The sequence below is a fragment of the Neomonachus schauinslandi genome, chromosome 9 (genome assembly GCF_002201575.2).
Source record: "Neomonachus schauinslandi chromosome 9, ASM220157v2, whole genome shotgun sequence".
NCBI classification, from domain to species: Eukaryota; Metazoa; Chordata; class Mammalia; order Carnivora; family Phocidae; genus Neomonachus; species Neomonachus schauinslandi.
In genome coordinates, this window is record NC_058411.1 from 103,558,559 (window position 1) to 103,579,793 (window position 21,235).

General features: G+C 47.5%; 1 protein-coding gene across 1 annotated transcript; it reads right to left on the minus strand.

The window, feature by feature from the left end:
• On the minus strand, window positions 1-13,567 carry UBAP1L (ubiquitin associated protein 1 like). The gene is made up of 5 exons (XM_021693997.2): window positions 13,448-13,567; window positions 7,917-8,498; window positions 5,811-6,017; window positions 1,230-1,331; window positions 1-314 (listed from the first exon to the last, which is right to left on the minus strand). Exons 1-5 carry the CDS (start codon window positions 13,565-13,567, stop codon window positions 180-182), a joined length of 1,146 nt encoding a protein of 381 aa, XP_021549672.1. The 3' UTR covers window positions 1-179.
• Window positions 13,568-21,235: the final 7,668 nt, after the last annotated feature.

Here is a 21,235-nt window from a genome sequence, read left to right on the forward strand (position 1 = left end):
AAGTAATCTCAACACCCAACGTGGGATTCAAATTCACAACGCTGAGATCAAGAGCCACATGCTCCTCCGATTGAGCCAGCAGGGTGGCCCTCTTACGTGGTCTTAATAATCCAGTTACAGTGGCTTGCCAGGTCTGGCACAGGACTGGGATGCACAGGCATTGTGGAATGCGCCAGTGCTCACTGAGCACAGGCTACCAGCTCCTCCAGCGCTTGCTCACTGTGGTTGCCGTGGACCAGCAGCACTTCCTTGATCCGGTCCTGCTCGAAGCCCATGTCGCTGAACTGTGCCCAGAGGCGCAGGAACTCACCTGCCTGAGGAAGGGGACTCTGCCAGGCCCGCCACCTCCCTGTGGAGCCCTCTCCCTGGTACCTACTGTATCTACTCCCACAAAGCTATGGACTTCCCAAGCCAGGTAAGCCTGATCCTGGGCAGCACCTGTTTTTCTTCCTGTACCTCGGGGTGACATGGGCTTGGATCTCCCTTCCTGAGCCAAGGAAGGCCTGGCCACTGGCTCCATCCTGGCTTTACTCCAGCTCATTCCTGACTCCCTGTGCTCAGGAACTGGGGCAGAAAGCAAGAGGCTACATACTGGGGCCCAGAGGATGCACAGCCTGGGGTCTCTGCCCGAGCCCCAAACCCTGCCAAAGTTTCACGCAGTGCAGCCTCTGCCCTCCTTCCTCCTCTGGCCCCAGTGCCTAAAAAGTCCCTGCTTCTCCTCCCTCCTTTCTCCTTGGCATCCCTCTCAGCCCCCTGTCCTTGCCTCAGCCTCTGTGGAGAAGTGCTCAGCATAGCTTGGGCCAACAGCACGCTGTGGGCAGGTCATGTACGCTGGGCACTCAGAATGCACCACTGGGCCCACAGATGTCTGCCTTCTGGGTTTCCAGGTAGGCAGCAAACTCCCTGAGTAGAGTTTATGCATCTTTGTGCTGTGCATGGCTCCTCTCTGGGTGTCTGACAGAGTGGGCATCCAATAATATTTGTGTATTAATTCGGCTAAATAAAGCAAAAGCCTTGCCTCCTGTTTCCCTCCCCACCTCTTCTCCCCTTCCCCATGCTTCACCTCCCTGGACTGTCTCCTCCTCTGCAGGGCTCAGCAAGCAGGCTCTATCCTGATGGCCCCCAGGCTCTGGTTCCGGCACGGGTGTGCCCCTGCACACTAGGCTCGTGTGTGCACCCCCGCTGCTCCCCTCCCCTCCCCCTGGGTCTGGGCAGGTGGCCCTGCTGACCTGGCTCTCGGAGAACTGGAACATCTCCATGGCCTCCTCCACCAGCCCCTCCTCGTAGCCTTGCCGCAGCAGCCGGTCACAGGCACTAAGGTAGCTGAGAAACTGGGCCACAAGGGGCCCAGCGCGGGGGTGGTAAGGGCATTGGCAGGGGCAGCAGATGGGACAGAGGGGGCACCCTGGGGGTCTCAGCGAGGCCTGGGCTCAGACCAGGCTGCCGAGTCAACCCACTACACACAGAAATGGCCCCAGAGACCCTGTGAGCTAACAGAAGAGGGGCAGAGGCCTCCCCTGGGGACCTGGGGGTGGGTGGACAGCACATTCTTACCAAATGTCCCCAACCGGGGGCTGTAATCCAGGAAAAGGACTGTCAGGGTGAGCTAAGTGTTCCCAGACCCTACGTGGGGGGTGGGACTGGCTGGAAGCACAGGCGCCTCCCCCCCAACCCGTCCCCGTCTGTCCACCCTCCCTCGTGAGCACCCACCAGTGTGAAGCAGCCTCCTCAGCACCCATACCTGGGCAGCCCCACCCTGTCCCTAGACACATGCATGTCTGCCATCCAGGCCCATGTGAGCCCCGGTGCTGGAAAGGGGAGGAGGACAGAGAAGATACCACAGGGCTGGAAACCTGTTCAGGTCACTCCGTGCTTAGTGACCAGGAGCTGCTTTTGCCCTCAGGATGGGGTACTGCTCCTTACCGGGGCCCAAAGACCTGCCCCCCTGCCCCTGTCCGTGGCCTCAGCTCCCCCCTCGGCAGCCCCAGGCCTCGGCACATCTGAATCCCTCACCCCTCTTCCCTGGGGAGCCTCTGCCCCAGTCTCCACTGGGGGCCTTGCCTGTGGGCTGAGAGACTGTGCTACCCCGTCCCAGCACGTACGACTCTGTAGTCGCTCTCCTCTCTCAGCGAGGGAAGGGCTGTTTCAGTCTTGGTCACCACTGTGTCCCCAGCACCCACAGAAGGAGCTCAATAAATGTATGCTGTGTTCCTAAGATGAATTAAGAACTACCGTCAAGGAGCTCACAGCCTAGGGGGAGAGGAACCAGATATGGGAAATCCTGAGTGCCAGGCAAATCAAGGCAAGACTTATAGAGAGTCAATGCCAAATGAAGGCTCCCGACCATAGGAATTATGGGTATAGGTGGAGAAGCAACAGGGAGGTTCCTGAAGACCTTCAGAGCATGGATCATACAGATGAATGCTTTTCAAACTGCTTTAGCTTCTGAGCTGTCCAAGCATCAATAACAATAATGGGAAGGTCGAGCTGCTCTGGGAGAACTGGGGGCAGGAGCAGGGGAGCCAGGGGTCCAGTGCTCCTGCCTAAGGACGCCTAGATCTTGCTCTGAGCATATTTAGTAAACCACCCAGCCAAGCCCTCCTTGCGCAGTGGAAGAAACAGGTCCAAACAGGGTGGGCAGCTTGCCCAGGGACCCAGGACGAGGGCCTAGGTCATCTAACCTTTCGGCTTTGTCCATCTGGGGCCCAGTGCTGGAGGAGGGGCTCTGAGCTGCCTTGAAAGTAGACAGGATTTCCAAAGGTGAAAACAAGAGCAAGTCAAGAGTGGATGGTGGCTGCTCCCTTGGCCTCTTGGTTCAAACACAGCAAAGGTTCTTGGCCTTGGTGCCGACTGCAGCTATGTGGGAGCCTTAACACAACTACCCATAAACCACTGATGCTTGCCTCCAGAGGCTCTGATATAATTGGTCTGGGAGGCAGTCTGGGCACTGGGATTTTTATAGCTCTCCAGGTAATTCTGTGCAGCCACGGCTGAGAACCGCTGACTCAAAGGACAGCTGACCTCAATCCATACCAGTAGCCCCATGGCAGACGACATTTCAGAACCACCTTCAGATCCTTAACATGATAGGCCCTTGGGCACACTCCAGATCCACTGACTGGGATCCTCCAGAGTAGGTCCTGGGGATCTACAGTTGTAGAGACTCTGCTGCTTGGTCAGCTTTTGGGCCTACGAGACTATAGAAGCCACCAGGTCTGCCTCAGGCCCCAGGGTGGGTAAAGATGTCACCTTCACACCCCGGGACGAGGCCCTCAGCAATCATTGATTATAAACACATATTCCCCCCTCCGTTCTGTGAAGAGGGAAAGTGAGGTTCAAAGAGGGGCCCTGAGGTGCCCGGAGTCCCATACCAAGTCTGGGCCTGGCCTGTGGATGCTCACACATGTCACCCATGATGTCCTGAGGCAGCCAGTGGGCACATCAATCCTTGTGGAAGGAAGGAAGGAATGATGGACAAAGCTTATCTTTTGTATCTCCTCCTTTCTCCCTGGCTCTTCTAACTGCTCTGTCTCTGCTCACCTTCCTGGGCTATCTGTCAATAATTTCTGGCCAGAAAGGTTTACTACACATCCTTTAAGCAGTGGCGGGGGGGAGGAATCTGAACCCAAAGGAGTTGCTCACTTAATGGTGGAACTTCACAAAATAGAGGGAAATAATCACTTGGTGGGGGAAAACAGATGGAGTCATCCAATGGCTCTTCAGGCCCACACCTCAGGGCTTGGCTCCTGACTGACCACCATGGAAGAAGGCCACCCAGAGATCCGGCTGGCCAGGCAGGTGGTCAGTGCATATCTGGAAACACAATGTTCCTGATGCGGTGGGATTCCTCCAGCCCACCCACGGGGAGGCCAGTGACCCGTGCTGGTTCCGACTAAATCTTCAGACCCCCACAGTGATGGCCTGAGACCTCAGCCTTGTCACAGAAGCTAAAGGGACTGGGGGGCATGTCAGAGCCCCCACCGTGGCTGTGGTCCCTCACAGTCCTCCTGGCCAGCTTCTTGGCCCAGGTTCTGGCTTTCAGCAGCGGCCGAAGGTGGGGACAACTTTAGATCTACTCTTAAATCTCAGATCAGCCTGGGGTGCCTCCCTGGAAGGTTCTCACACAGAAAATGAGAGAAAAGTACCATGCACCAAAGATTCAGAGTCAAACCAGCCTGGCCTCTACCCTGGCTCTTCTATTGATTTGGTGATATGAACCTCCCTGGACTCGGTTTCCTCATCAGCAAAGTGGGGAGGGACAGTAGTAGCAACCTTGCAGAACTGAGAAGACCTAATGGAATATTCTCAGATTGAGGGCCTGGCACAAAAAAGGTGTTCGATGAATGTCAGCAACCACGTTGGAGGTTTTCCTCCAGGACAAGGCATGGACTGATGAAGCCAGAGGAAAGCAGAAGCAGGAGTGGGTGGGGAAGGCAGCCAGGTGCATATGCCCACCTCCTCCACCTGGCAGCAGCACATCCTGCTTCCGCTCCAGGATGAGAGTCACTCTCCTTCTGTCCCTCCCTTATCCAGGAGCAGGCAGCTCTGGACCTCAGGGACCCGACATATGACAGTCATCAGTGATTATGGAGAGAGTATCCAAGCCCTCTGATGGTGATGGGGCAGGGACAGAAGAAAGGAAGAAGTGCCAACTGCCCTGGGGCCTTTTGATACCTGCAGCTCAGCTTTCCAACCAAAAGAGCCCGCATGTTCAGAAAACAATGGGAAGCCCAACGTGACCTTCAGGTGGGGGAAGGGCAATCAATGTTGCCTCTTGCCCCTACTCATAATCCTTCCATGCCTTCCTTTTGTTAGTGGGTCATTTGTAAACCTCTCAGCCCAGCCTTCAAGGTACCTGCAATCTGCCCTCAATCCCCCTTCCCTGTCCTATCTCCCACCAGCCTGCATCATGCACCCTGTACTCCAGCGAGACCGGTCGTATCAGGGCCTCCTGAACCCTTCCCTGCTGCCTCCACTCCTTTGCTCACACTGTTCCTCCTGCTTGGAATATCATCCCTTCTCCTTCCTTCAAATTCAGATTCATCCTTAAAGTCCAGCTCAAGAAGTGGCACCTCCATGAAGCCTTTGCTGATCACTGGAATGTCCTTGTGCTCGGTTAAGAATGGCCATACATTCTTCCCAGCCCCTTCCACCAAGAGGAGGTTTCCCCCATAGCTCCTCGCTGCATCTGAACACCTAGAAAGTGCCCAGTAAATACTGCGGACTAGATGGAATGGATGGATGGGTAGATCAAAAGAGAAAGAGATGGATATGAACAGGGATAAACTGCTCATTGAGGGAAGTGGTTAGTGCTCTGCCGTCCCTACGGTAGCCAGCAGCCACATGTGGCTATTTTAATTTAAATTAATTACAATTAAGTAAAACTAAAAATTCAGTTTCTTAGTCACACTAGCCATATTTCAAGTAGCCACATAAGGCCAGTGTCTACTGTATTGGACAACCCAGGTATAAAACATCTCTCTCATTGCAAAAAGTTCTTTTGGGTATCTCTGGAGAGATTATCGGCTGCCCAAAGCTCCAGTCCCTTGTGCTTGGGGCAGAGACTGGAACAGGAGTAGAATATTAAAACTCTCCAAATGGCCATGGGGATTCCTGATAAACCCTTATGGAGAAAATAGCATCAGGGTCTAGAAACTTGCTCATAACCCTCAACAATTAATGTCAGGCTAAGGTTCTGCTTCTAAAGAGAAGGAAACAAAACTTTTTCAAGTTAAAGATAAAAACTACTTGGCTACTCATCTGGTTCCAGACCCACAGCCCCCCTAGCTCGGGGTCCCTCCTTCACCTACCTGGCTCAGGCTCTGCCGCCCCGTCTTCTGCAGAGCCCCGATGGCCCTATACAGGGGATATCCCAGGGCAACCACTGGCCCGATGAGGTCTTGCTCCTCCTGGCTCAGGGCAGACAGCAGGTCAGCAGAAGCAGGGTGTGATCCGCAGGCGCTGAGATGCTGGGGCATCCCCCCAGGAGGTGGCAGGCAGGTGTACGGGCTGAGGGACTGAAATACAGACAGGCTGGATGTGTCAGTTACCACTGGAGGTGTCACCTGCTCGGCAGGACATTTTTCCACAAGAGAAATATGATAGGTCCATCCTATTATCCCATTTCACAGACATTGAAACTGAGGTTCAGAGAAGTTAATGACTGGGGAAGCAACACACATTTGGGACCTGAGCCCTACTCAGAATCACATTCAGTGTTTTTTACCCCACACCTTAGTGAGGGGAGGAGCAGGGGTGGATCTTCCTCCTCCTTCAGGTTGGCTGGGCTGGGGCTGAGCAGGGCGTGGAGCTGGGTAGGGACTGGGCACAGCTGTGTGCTGAGGAGACCACACTGGCCCTAGAGTAAGGAGGGTGGCTCAAAGGCATTTCAGTCAGTTTGGCCAGCATCACCCCTAACCCATTCCCCATAAAGAAGCACCCATCTGGCAACCCTGACCAGACCGCCCTGTCCCCTCCTCCCCAGGGAAAGCCCAGCTGCTGCCCTGGCTCCTGGGGCAGAGTGTATATGTGTGACATGAATTGTCCACCCATCCCTATCTTTTCAGGGGTTTTCCTGCCATGACCTTACCCTAGGCTCTGCTCTTGACCCCCAAACTGGAAAATATCCAAATCTTAGGATCTGAGTCTACTCTTGTGACCTTAAAAATGATTCTTAGCTATTCTCTGCCTCAGTTTTCTCCTCTGCAGCACATGCGCCCCATTGCCCCCACAGGCTTGTTGCTAGAGTTAAATGTAATCTGGACCAGGAAAGAGCCATCCTGGCATCAACGTCTGGCCCTAGATGTGGTGCGCCTGTCCAGGTTACAGCCTCTTCTCTGTGTTTGCTCTAAGCAACTGTGTGAGGTAAAGTGGCCCAGGGATAGCTCAGAGCAGTTCAGTGACTTGCCAAAGGTCACACAACCGTGAGTGGAAAGAGCCAGACCTCTAGTTTGTTTTTGGATTTAAATTTCACCTGGGCCTTATTCTGTTGCTTCTCCTGGCCTAACTGTAGGGCAGCTAGGGGGGCAGAAAGCTGTGCCCAACTGTCACCTTTGGCTCTCAACCCTGACCCACTCCATCTGCTCCAGATCCAGCTTTTATGGAGTTTGGTACTTACATAACTTGGATGTCTTAAAAAAGGCACACAATTATGAATATAAAATTAGATATAAGGCCTTGGAAGAGGCAAAGTAAGGGGTCTGAGGCTTAAGCTTCACTGGCTTCACTTTAAATTCACTTCTGCTCCCAGTTCTTCCACCGGCACATCCTCTGTCCTGAAGCCTTCCCAGTCTGCAAAAACTGTCCCCTCTCCCTCAACACCTGATCCCTCCCACTACACAGTGCTGCCTTGTCCCACAAGCCCCTTGGCCAACTCTCCTTGTCCTGTGGTTTTGACCTTGTCTCTTCCAACTCAGTGCCTAGCAGTAAATAACTGCTCAGGGAGTATCCTTTGATTGAGCCTCCAGCTCACCCATCCTACCCGAAGCCTCGCTCTGTGGGAAGCCCTTGATCTGAGTCACATTCGTATTCATTCAACGGATATTCACTGAGCACCCCCTAGGGGCCAATCTGCTGCTGGGTGCCCTGGAAACAAAACTGAAGGCCCTCCAATCCCTGCCCTAAAAGAATTCATATTGCATGGGAAGAGACAGACAGATACCGCATAATTACAACTGTGACACGTACCCTAATAGAAGCAAAACAGACACAGGGTAAAACAGGGAACGGGGGCCTCTGAGCAGGGACTAGTCTAGGCCAAGGGCCACAGGAAGGACAGCATGGTACAGGGCCAGATGAGAAGAGGAAAATGCAGGGAGGAGGAGAGCAGAGAGGAGCGAAGGAGGGCTGCGGACCAGGCGGGGAACCCAGACTACTGGGCTGGGCTGCGGCCTTGGTGGAGCGAGCAGGTTCCTTACCGAGACCGTGGGCTTGTGGCTCCGCAGCGGGGGCATGGCGCCGGCCGTGCAGGGCCGCGGGGGCGACGCGGGGGCGCTGGGGAGCGGGGGCGCGGGGCCCGCGGGCGGCACGGGGCCGGGGCAGAGGCTCAGCGCCCGGCTGCGGATGCGATGCAGGAGCGCGCGGGGGCCGGCGGCCAGCGGGCCCTCGGAGAGCCGCCGCCGTGCCCCGGCCAGCTCCGACCTCACGCCGCGCAGCAAGTCCAGCGAGCAGCGGGGATGGCTGGGGCCAGGGCTCGCAAGGGAGCTGGACGGGGGGCTGCAGTGACCTGGCTCTTCCTCGTTGGCAGAGGCGGCTTCTTCGTCGTCGTGGTCCTCGCCCTGGTTCTCTTCCTCCTCCTCCTGGTTAAGCCGCTGCTGGGGTCCGGCCTCAGGGCCCATGTCTGCAGCAGGTGCAGGCACTAGCTCGCGTTCAGGGCCGATCAGCAAGAGCCAGGCGGGAGGGGCTGATGCCATTCCCGCGGCGTCGCACTGGAACGGGCAGGGTCCCCGGACCACGGCCTCCGCCCAGAAGAGCGCTCTCCTCTCCAAGCTGAAGTCGTGCTGCGAGAAGGCGACGTGAGGCTCTCCCGGCGCAAACCAGGCCCAAGGGGCGCACCCCTACCCCCTGGCCTCCAGGGAACCTGTTCGGCCAAAAACTTGCCAGGCCTGGGCAGCTTCCTATTCTAAACTCCAGGCATCCATCACCACCCACCCCCAGCCCCAGTTTAAGCTAGCACTGGGGTTGATGGATAGCCATACAATTGAATGGTTAACTCGGCCTGAAGGACATAATGAGGAATAGGTTAATAGAATGAAATGTAGTGAAATCCAGTATCTAAGTCCCTTTGCCTTTCAGTATGTAATTGAACGATAGCAGCTTAAAAAATGTCTCCGAGAAACCTTGTTCTTAGAAAAGAAACTTTCACTTGAGCCCAGCACCATTTGCCAGTGAAGCACACAAACCTCTCTCTGGAATAATACCTGCCCCCTTCCCCTTTGATGCCATCAGAGGTTACTCTGAAGCCCAGAAAATGTAAAAATCACTAATCTCTGTTAAACTCTACTTAGTACGTTCTAGTGTTATTTCTATTTCCAGACTATGAAAATGAGGCTCAGAATCTTTAATATGCTGGAGGTCAGACTGGTGTTGAGTGGCTTGAGCTGGAATTCCTCGGGCCACCTGACAGTAGTACTTTCTCAACTACATTATCAGGCCACCTGAAAAAACAATCGGAGCTCACAGAAATAATCTAACTTGAGAGTTTAGAAATGAGTAAAAAAAAATATTCACCTGTTGCCTACCTTTAAAAATAAGATCCAGAAATATAAAGCTCTGTTAAAAAATGTAAAATTGTCTAAAAGGCAATTTCAATGCTCTGTGATGGCCAATGAAGGAAGAACGAAGGTGGGGGAAGTGGTATTTGTGGGGGGAAGGAGAGGCAGGAAGACAGATACTCAGACACTTAGATCACAGGCATTGTCCCCTCCTCTCCTGACATGACCCTAGGTTGGGGAGAGGAGCCTAATGTGGCTGTTCCAGCATGGCTCCCTGACTGAGTCAGTGGCCATGTCTTATTCCTCTCTGCATCCTCAGGGCGCAGGCAGGCCTGGCACAGAGTGGATGCTTGTAAGTATGTGCAGAATAAACGGTTGGATGAAGAGATTGGAGCAAAACAGGCAGGTTGTGAAGGACAGAGGAGGGAAAAAGACCATGTGAGGGGTGATAAGGCAGACGTGGAGAGAAAGAGACTAAGGAGGTTTCGAGACAGCCAGCAGGACTCAGGGGATGAAAAGGTACTGAGACCCAAAACAAATACCAACATATACGATTTATGGAACGAAGCAAGATGATTCTAAAGTTCGTATGAAAAACAAACAAATCAGAAGAGCCAGAAAAACTCTGGGCACAAAAAGATAAATAGGGGGGACTGGCCCTACTAGCTGTTAAAATATTGTAAAATGACAATAATTAAAACTATGGTGTTGGCACAGATGCAGGTAGAGAATAGGAAGTCCAGAAATAGACTTTAATATCTATGGGGCTTTGGTAAATAATAAAGGTGGCATCTCAAACAATGGGAAAAAGAGAGACTAGTCAATAAATGGTGTAGGCTAGCTGGAAGAAAATGAAGTTGGATCCATTCTTATGTTATATACACAAGGATTAATTCCAAAAGGATCAAAAATTCAAATGTATGATATGAAACCATAAAAGTACTAGGAGAAAAGCAGAAGAGACATGCTTTATAACCCCAAGTGTGGAAAGCCTTTCCAGAAGCCATAAAAGTACAGATACACACATGTGCAAAATCTGCACGGCAAATATACCACAAGAAGCAAGGTCAAAGACAGATGACAAACTGGGGGGAAAACAGCACTCACAGCAGAGATGAAGGGCTAAATTTATTAATACAGCAAGTGCTAGAAATAGATTGGAAAAAGACCAACAGTTCAACGGGAACATGAGCAAAAGATATGGACAGTCCACAGAAGAGAGCCACACAGATGGCTTCTAAACACATGAAGAGTTCCTCAACTTCACTCGTGATAAGAGAAAGGCAAATCAAAACTACCCTGAGATACCATCCGCCTATCCCTCAGCAAAGATCCAAAGTCTGAGGACACTCTGTTGGGAGAGTGTGGGAGGGACAGGCCTCTTGTAGAGTGCTGGCTGGGATGGAAATCAGTATGACCCCTACGGAGGGCAATTTGGAAAAATACTTAAATTCAAAAGGACATGTGCATATCGTCATTCCCTGCAGCATTGTTTGTCATGGCAGAAGCCTAGGAAGAACTCAAGTGTCCATTCAAGAAAGTACAATATATCCATGTAATGCAATGCTACACAGTGAAAAATGAAACTGAAGAAGCTTTTTATGTACCGATATAGAAAGATCTTAAAATATATGAGATAAAAAAGGAATAACAGTGTATATAAAATGCTACCTTTGGGGTAAAAAGGGAGGAAATAGCTGTACTTGCATGTCTCTACACACATAAGCATCCCTGGAAGAATACATAGAAAATGAGAAACAGATACCCCAGTGAGGGTTGGAGCTGGAGAACTGGATAGATGGGAAGGTGTCATGGGAGGCTGTTCGCTCTCCCAAGGCCTTCAAGCTGCCTGTGGGCCACACTGACCACCCCCCTTGCTTTTGTACGTAAAGTGTTACTGGAACATGGCCCTATCCACCCACTCCTTTCCAGAACTACGGCTTTTTCCCTAGAGCAACAGAGTTGAGTAATTGCCAGTTTTTACTACCTGGTCTTTTACAGAAAATATTTGTCAACCCCTGCTCTATACCCTTTTGTAAGCCTTTTCTTTCTTTTTATTTTCATTTTTAAACTATGCGAATGTATTTTTCTCTAAAAATATTTTTTTGTTAGGGCAATTCACTCTAATTAAAGGGAAACTATGAAACAATCAAACACAGACTTGCCAAGGCTTTAAGTGTGGAAGGAAGGGTGAAGGCAGCAGGGTGGGTGGGGTGGATATGGGCTTTGGGGTCTGACAGACATGTGTGGGAATCCTGCCTGCGTCACTCACAAGTACATCAGTTGGGTGACAGCTTTGGTTTCCTGTGCCGTGGGGTAGGAACACATGCCTGCTAAAAGGGTTATCAGAAATATGAGAGAGAAGAGTGAATGTACACAGAGCACCTAAGCACGGGCCTAGTGCACAGCAGGTACTCAATACTGGTAGCTGTGATTATTACTTTTTCCCTTTAGACCATTGTTCTAAACTGTCCTAGGTTCACCTGGTAATCTAACCACTATCTGTAACATCGTTGTTATGGGGAAATGTATTCCAGGTTTCAAACACTGGGAATATAGCCCGATGAACTCAAGAGGACTTACCAGGAGAGGCTGTAAATCATACTTGGAGTCTTATGCTTCTCGGTTTGTTAGATTGGCCCAGCAGTGAGAGAAATGGAGGCCCAGGAAGGGAAACAGGCTCCAGGGAGTACAGATACCCTCGCTGAGAGTAGTGGGCAGAGCTAGGGTCAGTACCTGGGATAGGACACCAGACATGGACTTGGCAGAAAGGTGCCCAATTCTGCTCCTAAGAAAACTAACTTTCAGGATAACTTCTTCCTGGTTTGGCCTGAGCTCAGCGGGGAGGGAAAAGCTGTGATAATCCACCTCCACTGGAGCTTAGCCAAGCGAATTCCTCTGCCCAACGACACAGGCCCACAGTGAAGGCTGCCTGGGAAAAGTGACTATGGGCCCCTGGACACTGTGCTCTGGGTTTTACAGAGCTGATTTCCCTTCGGGAGACCTTGGTCCTAAGGGTCTGCGGATAAAGCAAAATGGCACTGAGTCTCCTGCTCCTGGGCCCCCGAGCCACTCAAGCCCCTTCCTCCTTCGTGGATTGTACTTTCTGCACCTGACTTCCTGCAACCCGGTTTTCTGCCGAGGAACCTCACCCGTCCAGTGTCTCACGCTCCCATCCTGCTCTGAGCTAATACGCAACGATTTGGAGTTAAGACCTGGGGTTTAGTCTTGCCATTGCCACTAACGTTGGACAAACCATTTCCCTTCTCTGGACTTCAGGTTCCTCGTGTGCAAAATGAGTGAGGGCCGCCCTAGATCCTCAGAACTTTTTACAAAGTACCCTGCAGACAGTGGAGAAAGAGCACATAAGACTCTGAGAGGCCTGACACCAGTTCCACAGTTTTTGGCAATCTTGTTCTTTCATCTGTAAAAAATCATGTGAATTCTGCATCCTATCTCATGATCTATCTGTGTTATAATACAAATGCAATAGGTTTCCCCCCTAAACCTCCAAGTAAACTTGACTCTCATGTTTATCTTGAGGGTGTGTGATACCAGATACCACTGCATACACTGGGTGCATATCCCAGTGTGTGAGCTGTGGGGCATGAGGTGTTTCAAGGGCGCCTCCAGGGCAGATGTGCTTTGGGTCTATGGAACAGTAATACCTTCTAATGTGTCTCATCTAACTGCATTTTAACAGAGGATTGTAGAGATAGTGTCTTAGTTCACAGGAGTGATTCTAAATGGTAGAATTTTAGACATGGCAGCAGGTTGACAGGGAAAAGAGGAATTGGAGTATCCTTGCAATGACTCTCAGTCACTTCCTATAGGCAGCTTCCTGTTATTCTAATCATTTTTAAAATAAGACCCACCAAATAATCCCCATCACCAGCCTTCTTCATGAAACACCTTTTCCCCTTGGGTTATTTCCAAAACTTTCTAGAATATACCACAGATGGACTTGCTGCCATTTATGTATGTATGTAGGTACATATGTATGTATGTATGCATGTAGGCTCCACACCCAGCGTGGAGCCCAACGAGGGGCTTGAACTCACAGCCCTGAGATCAAGACCTGAGCTGAGATCAAGAGTCGGATACTTTAACTGACTGAGCCACCCAGGCACCCTGGCCTTGCTGCCCTTTAAAATCAAGGAACAAGGCCTATGAGTCTCAGCATCAGATCTACAGACCCAGAGACAAGAGACAGATGGACAGAGAGATACACTTACCATAGAACCCAGCAGAAGCTCCCTGCAGGCTGGGACACTGAGCTCTGGCCCAGGAAGGGGCTCTGTGCCTATCACAAAGCCATTGGGCACCTTGAAGGGGATGCCATCGAGGGCATTCATTTTGTCAGAGGAGTGTGGAGATGGCTGAGGGCAGGCTGCCTGGTGGCAAGGAGAGAGCGTAGACCTGAGGACCAGGCTTGGTCTCAGATGGCCTCACCACTTTCCTGTGTGCTGACTTAGCTGAGCCCACACAGCCAGGAAAGAAAAGGTAAAGTGGCTGGTCCTGCATAGGGAGGAAATAAATAAAAACAAGAGCATTCAAACTGAGGAATTGAGTATTGCATGTTTAAGTTTTGTTCTAGACCACTGTTTCCCAAAATGTGGCCTACAAAACTCGTTCTAAAGTATGTCATCAAAAAAGTTTCCAGCCAAACATGTAAGGGAAAAAATGTCAAATTATACAAACTATTCCATAAAAGAACTATTTCCTAACTCGTTTTGATTTCAGCACCACCTTGATACCAAATCTGACAAAATTAAAGGCCAATCTCTCATAAACGTAACTGCAAAAATCTCAACAAAAATAACTATGTATAGAAAAATACAACACTGCTGGCTTGAGGGTTGAGTTTATTTCAGGAATGAGAGACTGGCTTAATATTCCAAAATCAATCAGTGGGAATAAAGATAAATGTCAATAGAATAAAAGTGAAAAATTATATGATTATTTTTGTAGATGCAGAAAAAGCACTTGATAAAATCAATACCCATTCATGATTTTAAGAAAAAAACAATTAGCAACTTAGGAAGAGAAAGGAATTTCCTTAACTTAATCAAAAATATCACTAAAATATCTAAAGCAAACATCCCACTTAATGGTGAAATACTGAAAGATATCCCCAAGACTGGAATTGAGACAAGGATGTCCCCACCATCTCTCCTGTTCAACATTGTACTGGAGGTACTAGCCTGTTCAAAAAGAGAAGGAAAAAAAATAAAAATATAAGGATTGGAAAGAAAAAATAAAACTACCATTATCTGTAGATGACATATATAGAAAATCCAAAGGAATCTATGAATAAAACTCTTAGAATTAGTAAATTGATTTAGCAAGGTCATTGGGTATAAGGTTGATATATAAGAATCAACTATATCTCTATATATAAACAACAAACAATGTAAATTTTGTCTTTTAAAAAGGTCATTAGAGGGGCACCTGGGTGGCTCAATTGTTAAGCATCTGCCTTCGGCTCAGGTCAGGTCATGATCCTGGGGTCCTGAGATCAAGCCCCGTGTCAGGCTCCCTGCTCAGCGGGGAGCCTGCTTCTCCTTCTCCCACACCCCCAGCTGTGTTCCCTCTTTCCCTGTGTCTCTCTGTCAAATAAATAAATAAAATCTTTTAAAAAAAATGTCATTAGAGGGGCACCTGGGTAACTCAGTCGTTAAGCGTCTGCCTTCGGCTGGGGTCATGATCCCAGGGTCCTGGGATCGAGCCCCGCATCGGGCTCCCTGCTCCACGGGAAGCCTGCTTCTGCCTCTCCCACTCCCCCAGCTTGTGTTCCTTCTCTCACTGTGTCTCTGTCAAATAAATAAATAAAATCTTAAAAAAAAAAATTTTTTTTAAATTAAAAAATGTCATTAGAGAATAAAATTTTAAATAAGGTACCATTTCATATTATCAAACACCTAAGACTCGACAAGTTGGGTTACATTAAAGAACTTCCATTTATCAGAAGATACCATTAAGCGAGTAAAACAACAATGAAACAAAACAAAAACAAACAAACAAAAAAAGACATAAACCAGAGGGGGGGAGAAGATATTTGCAGCACATGTATCTGACCAAGGATTCATACCGGATATATACAAAGAACTACAAAGCAATAAGAAAAAGACCTAGTACAAAAACAGGCAAGAGATGTTAACAGGCACTTCATGAAAGATGATATCCAAATAAACCTCAAAGTTGTTTAACCCCATTAGCCGCCAGGAAAATGCAAAACAAAACAATGAGATACAAACACACACACACACACACACACACGCACGAATTGTTAAAATTAAAAAAAAAAAAAAAGCCTGACAATATCAAGGGTTGATAAGGATGTGGACATCTGGAACTCTCCTGCACTGATGGTGAGAAAGTCAATTAGCATTAGTCAATTAGCTGAGATCTAAGAATTAAAAATTAATTCATACATAGCTTCTGGGCCTTTTGGCTAAGAGCAAGTATGTATGCTAGTTTAATAATATTCACAACAACCAGGGATTTTATTTGTTAATGTATTCTAAACCAGATTAAAGAAAGATTCTGACCACATTCTGGCATTTTGCATCCAGGGCTTATCAGGGAGCTGCACCAGGGAGTATCTCTGGCTTAATACAATGTCATCCATACCAGGATGTTGCAAAGCCCTGTTGCGAGGGGTCACTGGGGTCATCCCCATGCCTACAGGGGAACATCATGTGAAGAGGCAGAGTAAGTAATCTGAGTGCAGAGAGGTCAAATGAAGCCAGATGGGCAAATCCTTTAATTCCCTCATCTCTGCTGTCTGCCCACTCTTGTCTGTGTTTTACTGTATGTAAGACTCAAAAGGCTTCTCCATCCCATGCCAGGAGAGAGTTTGCCAGCACACTGGGAGTGGCTCTCTACGCTACAGGATCAGCCAAGTCCCAGTGTGATCAGTAAGTTGTCTGCCCCATCAGCCTGTTCCAACAAGGGACCTCTGAAGCATAGGGAGTTGTAGGGGACATAGGAATAAGTTAGCAAGTTTTGGCATTCTCAGATTGATCATTCACATTCTCAGCTATCATTAGAATTCTGAGCTATGGGGGAGGACCATAGTTTTGTTGAGACCCACGTGTGAATTGCCTGTCCACTGAGCAGGTACAGGGCCACCCTCTTCCTCCCTCACCTCTGACCCAGCATCTGCATCCTAATAGATATTCTTTACTCAGCTCTACACTTGTTTCTGGAGTAATTTAAGAGTTTGAGGATTCTGGAAACACCTCTCTTAAGAATAGCAAGGGCTACAGTGTAAGACATGATCTAGTTAGGACATACTCTAAAATGACAGTCATCTCTGCTAAACAGAAAATGAGAAGTACAAATTATGAAGTGATGATATTCTTCAAAGGAAAGAAAGTATTTTAGGCCTTATGGGGATTGGGGAAGCTTCAGCAAGGATGGGACCTTCAGGGTAGGGGAACAGCCTTTGAGCAGGAAAAAGGTAGAGTGGAGAGCATAACTCCTGCTTGAGATAGGGAGCAGAGGCAGGGCAGAGTGTGGGGGAGACCAGCTGTGTGACTCAAGTAGATAGTTTGTGCTGGGAAGCAGCCTGCAGTAAGACTGAGATTGGGGTAGAGCTGGGGAGGGCCCTGAATACTGACTCCATTCAGTAGACGGTGGAGAAAGCCCCGAAGAATCTGAAGGCGTGGGCTGAGGGTAGGGGAGTAGGGATACTGGCAAAGCCAGTCTGTGCATGCTTCAGCAGGCTGCATAATCCAGGACCTCTCCATGGGTCTGTGCTCATTTGGCTGAATCAGAGCCTAGGGGTGAGAGGCAGGGCAAGTGGGGGTGGTGGTAACTGGTCTACATGGAGCCCAGGCACTGACATTAGTACTATTTTTTAAAGATCTCCATTGTACTCTCTAAATGACTTCATCTTTGTCCATAGTGTCAGTAATCTATGTGCCGATGATTCACATATTGAATTCTCCAGTTCTTCTCTGAGATCAAACTCCTAAACACAACTGCCTACAAGGCATCTCTTCCAAGATTGTCCTCAAGGGTGCCTCAGACGCTACATATCCAAAGTGAATTCCTGGTGTTCCCCTCCCCCAAACTGTTCCTCCTCCTCCAGGATTCCTTTGTCTCAAGGGAGGTCTAAGGTATACAGAGGACTCCTGCCCGACACTTTCTTCCCCTGCACCACTGCCCATCTCAAATCCCTGCCACGTTTTCTCTCTTAAATCTCTGGAATCCAGGCATTTCATGCTACCTCCACTGCTAACATGGGAGTCCAAGCCCCCATTATCTCTCACTTGGACAACGGGTGTCCACATATCCTCTTACGTCCTAATGTTATAATTCTGTTTCATATACTGGGACAAAAGTGATCCTTTCAAAACAGCAAACTAAGCCAGTTTCCTGCTTAAAAGCCTCCAATGGTTCCCAGCTGCTCTCAGAATAAAAACCAAACTCCTGACAAAGGCTTCCAAAGCCTTGCAGTGTCTGGCCCCTACTACCTCCCCTCCTGTCTTACTCTAGCCATGCTAGTCTTCAATTGCCTTGGTCTCTTGGACCAACACAGGCCCTTTGCATATGCTATTCCAAATTTTTGCTACCTTCTTCTTTGTCTCTTCTGTACTAGTTTATAGCTGTTCATTTTTCACAGCTCAGCTGAAATATCATTTCCTCAAAAAAGCTTTTCCTGATCCAACCCCCAAACTTGGGTAGATCTACCCAGTACAGTGGCTTTTAAGATTTTTTTATTGTGACCCATAGTATGAAATTCACTTGACTTTGTGACCTAGCACACACATATGTAAACTGAATAACAATTCTTACCTCTACTATATGATATATAGATATTTTCCATTTCACCTAAATGCATTACAGAACTCAAAAAAAGGGGGCGGCGGGGCCTAATCTTATAGAACCATACCTTTCCTTCAAAGCACTCAGCACATTTTTTATGACTGTTGGATCAATTAACTGGATATTAATCTATCCTCCTCAAAACCTGTATGAGGGAGTATTTGGTATTTTGTTCACCATTCTAGCCCTCATACTTAGCAAATTCATCTGAGCCTTAACAGGCATTTAATAAATATTTGAACAATGGAAAATATAAATCATGACTAACCACTTTTTCTTTGTAGTAGGTATCACAATTGTAACTATCTGTATAATTAAGCTTCTCTACTCTAGATTCTAACTCCAGGAGAGCAGAAATCCTGTCTTTCTGCTCCTTTTTATGTCTCCAGCATTTAATATAGTTCCTGGCAAATGGTAAAAACAACTTCTCAAGAACACAGTTCAAGTCCTGGTATCCATATTCTGGCAAGCATGGAGTTAAAGAAGTTGAGAGGTATCTACTGCTCACAGTTATGCACTCTAGCACCAACTGCCTCAGAGACTGATCCTTGCTTCAGAGACTATGAGAAACTCAGTTGATTCCAACAAGCAAATGGAACCTACACTGGAAACAAATTCTTCATAAATAGCCCAATGTGCTAAGTCAGGAATTACTGTATGGGCGTATCCAAAAGTTAACAGTTAGGGGTGCCTGGCTGGCTCAATCAGAAAAGCATGCAACTCTTGTTGATCTCGGGGGCATGAGTTGGAGCCCCATGTCGGTGTAGTGATTACTCAAATAAGAAACTTTAAAAAAAGTTAACAGTTAATTATACAGGAATAGTTTATTGGTTGTAAGCATTAAAAGAAAAAAAAATTTGGTTGGAAATGCCTCATGTAATCTCTAGTCCCTAAAATATATCACTGCTCATACTTCATAGCACTCACATTCCTTCTATATATTCTGTATTATCTGAATGGAACAAAACATACTTTGTACTTACCTTGTGACTCCCAGGATAGCTTCCCTGTGGACAAAACATGTAGAAGTAAATTGCTACAACCGATGATATAATCCCAGCTAAGCTTCTTGATACACTCTTGCACAAGTCACATGGACACAGGAACATGAATGGGTTTAGAGCAATTACCTTGATTGGCTTGTAGCAAATCCTTTGGCGTCATAAACTCAGCCACTTGGGCTGAACACTCTTAGTATTTAACATATAAGCTAATCTCTTTATTTCATTTTCTAGCGTTTCTTGTACTTCTTAAAAACAAATGCTTTGTGTTACAGAGTATCTCACAAATCCAGGGTCTCCTCTACTGGGAAATAAGACAATATTCTTATATACAGGACATGATGAATCAACACATTTCTTGTTAATCTTTGAATGAGTTTCTCTATTTTCATTAATTTATGTTCAATATAAAAATATAGGTATAAAAAAAACATGATTTAGGAAAGGTCTGCCGGCTCAAAAGGACCGTAGTTCCTAGTTCTGACTGAAAAGCATAAAAGCCAACTAACAAGAACCAGCAAGAACGATGGCCACCCCTATCATGCAGAATGTGGTGTATAAATACCTTTTCCACTGAACAGGAACCAGGGGTCATTGGAGAAATGACTGCTTCCAGGTTTGGGATAGGAAATGTGAAAGACAAACTTAGAACAGAATACTGGAATTGAGTGGGAATTCAGGAACTGAGTTAAAGGGGCTCTCACTGACCAAAGGTGAGGCAATTGATGAAGAAAATACTAACAATGGGTTGGAAGACAAGTATGTTTAGATCTGAGTTCATAATGATACTTAAAATTCACTGGTCACCTTTGGAGGATGCAAGGGGTCCAGTTCATTACTTTGAAAACTAGTAAAAAAAAGGAAATACTTATTTGCCTTTCCTGTACAAATTATACCCTAGGGTAACCAAATGATTGATGAGGGGATGTTTCTCTTTTTAGAAGTATTCCAGCTGGGGCAAATGGGTGGCTCAGTCCGTTAAGGGTCTTCCGTCCGCTCAGGTCATGATCCTGCGGTCCTGGGATGGAACCCTGCATCAGGCTCCTTGCTCAGCGGGGTGCCTGCCTCTCCCTCTGCCTGCTGCTCCCCCCTGCTTGTGTGCTCTCTGACAAATAAATAAAATCTTTAAAAAAATTCCAATCTATATGTGGTCAAGAAATGTGTACACTCTTGATCAGTGCTGTCCAGTAGAAATATGTGATCCATGTATGTAACTGTACATCTCAATTCAAACTCAATTTCAATTCAAATTCTCAATTTCAATGTAGACATGTATGGCATTTAACCCCAGGTGGAAAAAAACCATTCCCTCTTTCCTCGTGCCCAATAGCCATATATGTCTGTCCTACTGGACAGTACAGCTCTAACCACTAAATCATAGGAAATATGGAGAAAGAGGAACATGCTGTCACAAGAATGCAATTAGTAAAATCCAGACTGGAAACTCTTCAGGAAAAAGTGACCCAATTTCTTCAAGTAATAAATTGTAAGGGAGAGACAGAGTACAAGAGTACAGAGGAAGAAGAAAGACCTACAGATTATCAGAAACTTGAGACATCATCAACCAGTAACAATGTATGGATTGCATCTAGAAGCTAATTTGAACAAAATGTAAAACACATTTATGAGATATGGAGATCTGAATACTGACTGGGTATTTGATGATATTAAGGAGTCATTCATTCCTTCCAATGCAATAATGGCACTATGGTTAAGTTTTAAAAATATCTTTTAGAGCTACACATACTAAATACTTATGAATATAATGCCTGGGATTTGCTTCAAAATAATCCAGAGTGGTGGGGATACAGATAAAACAAGATTGGCTATGAGTTGACAGTTATTTGAAGCCAGATGATGGGTATATGGAAAAAATTATACTATTCTCTTTACTATTCAATGTTGGAAATTTTCCATGATAAATTAAAAAAGACTGTGGTTAAAGATTACGATGACACTGTCCGTATTCTCAGAAGTACAATTCATTAAAGACACTATGTCTTTCTTTCCAAACCCATTAAGAACCAGCAGCTGCTGCCCCTACCACCACGCAAGGCAATAAACCAGGAAAAACTTCTAAAACAAAACCAAACAAACGACAAAAATAATGTTTACTTTATTAAAACTTTGCAAAAGCTGAACGAGGAAAGAAGGAATGGTTTTTTTCCACCTGGGGTTAAATGCCCC

Excerpts from the sequence above, each read along its gene's own strand:
- UBAP1L (XM_021693997.2), bottom strand. The coding sequence starts at position 13,567 with ATGAATGCCCTCGATGGCATCCCCTTCAAGGTGCCCAATGGCTTTGTG. Across the intron at positions 1,332-5,810 it reads GGCGGCAGAGCCTGAGCCAG|TTTCTCAGCTACCTTAGTGC; the intron begins GTAGGTGAAGGA and ends CTTGTGGCCCAG. Across the intron at positions 315-1,229 it reads TCCAGTTCTCCGAGAGCCAG|GCAGGTGAGTTCCTGCGCCT; the intron begins GTCAGCAGGGCC and ends CCCCTTCCTCAG.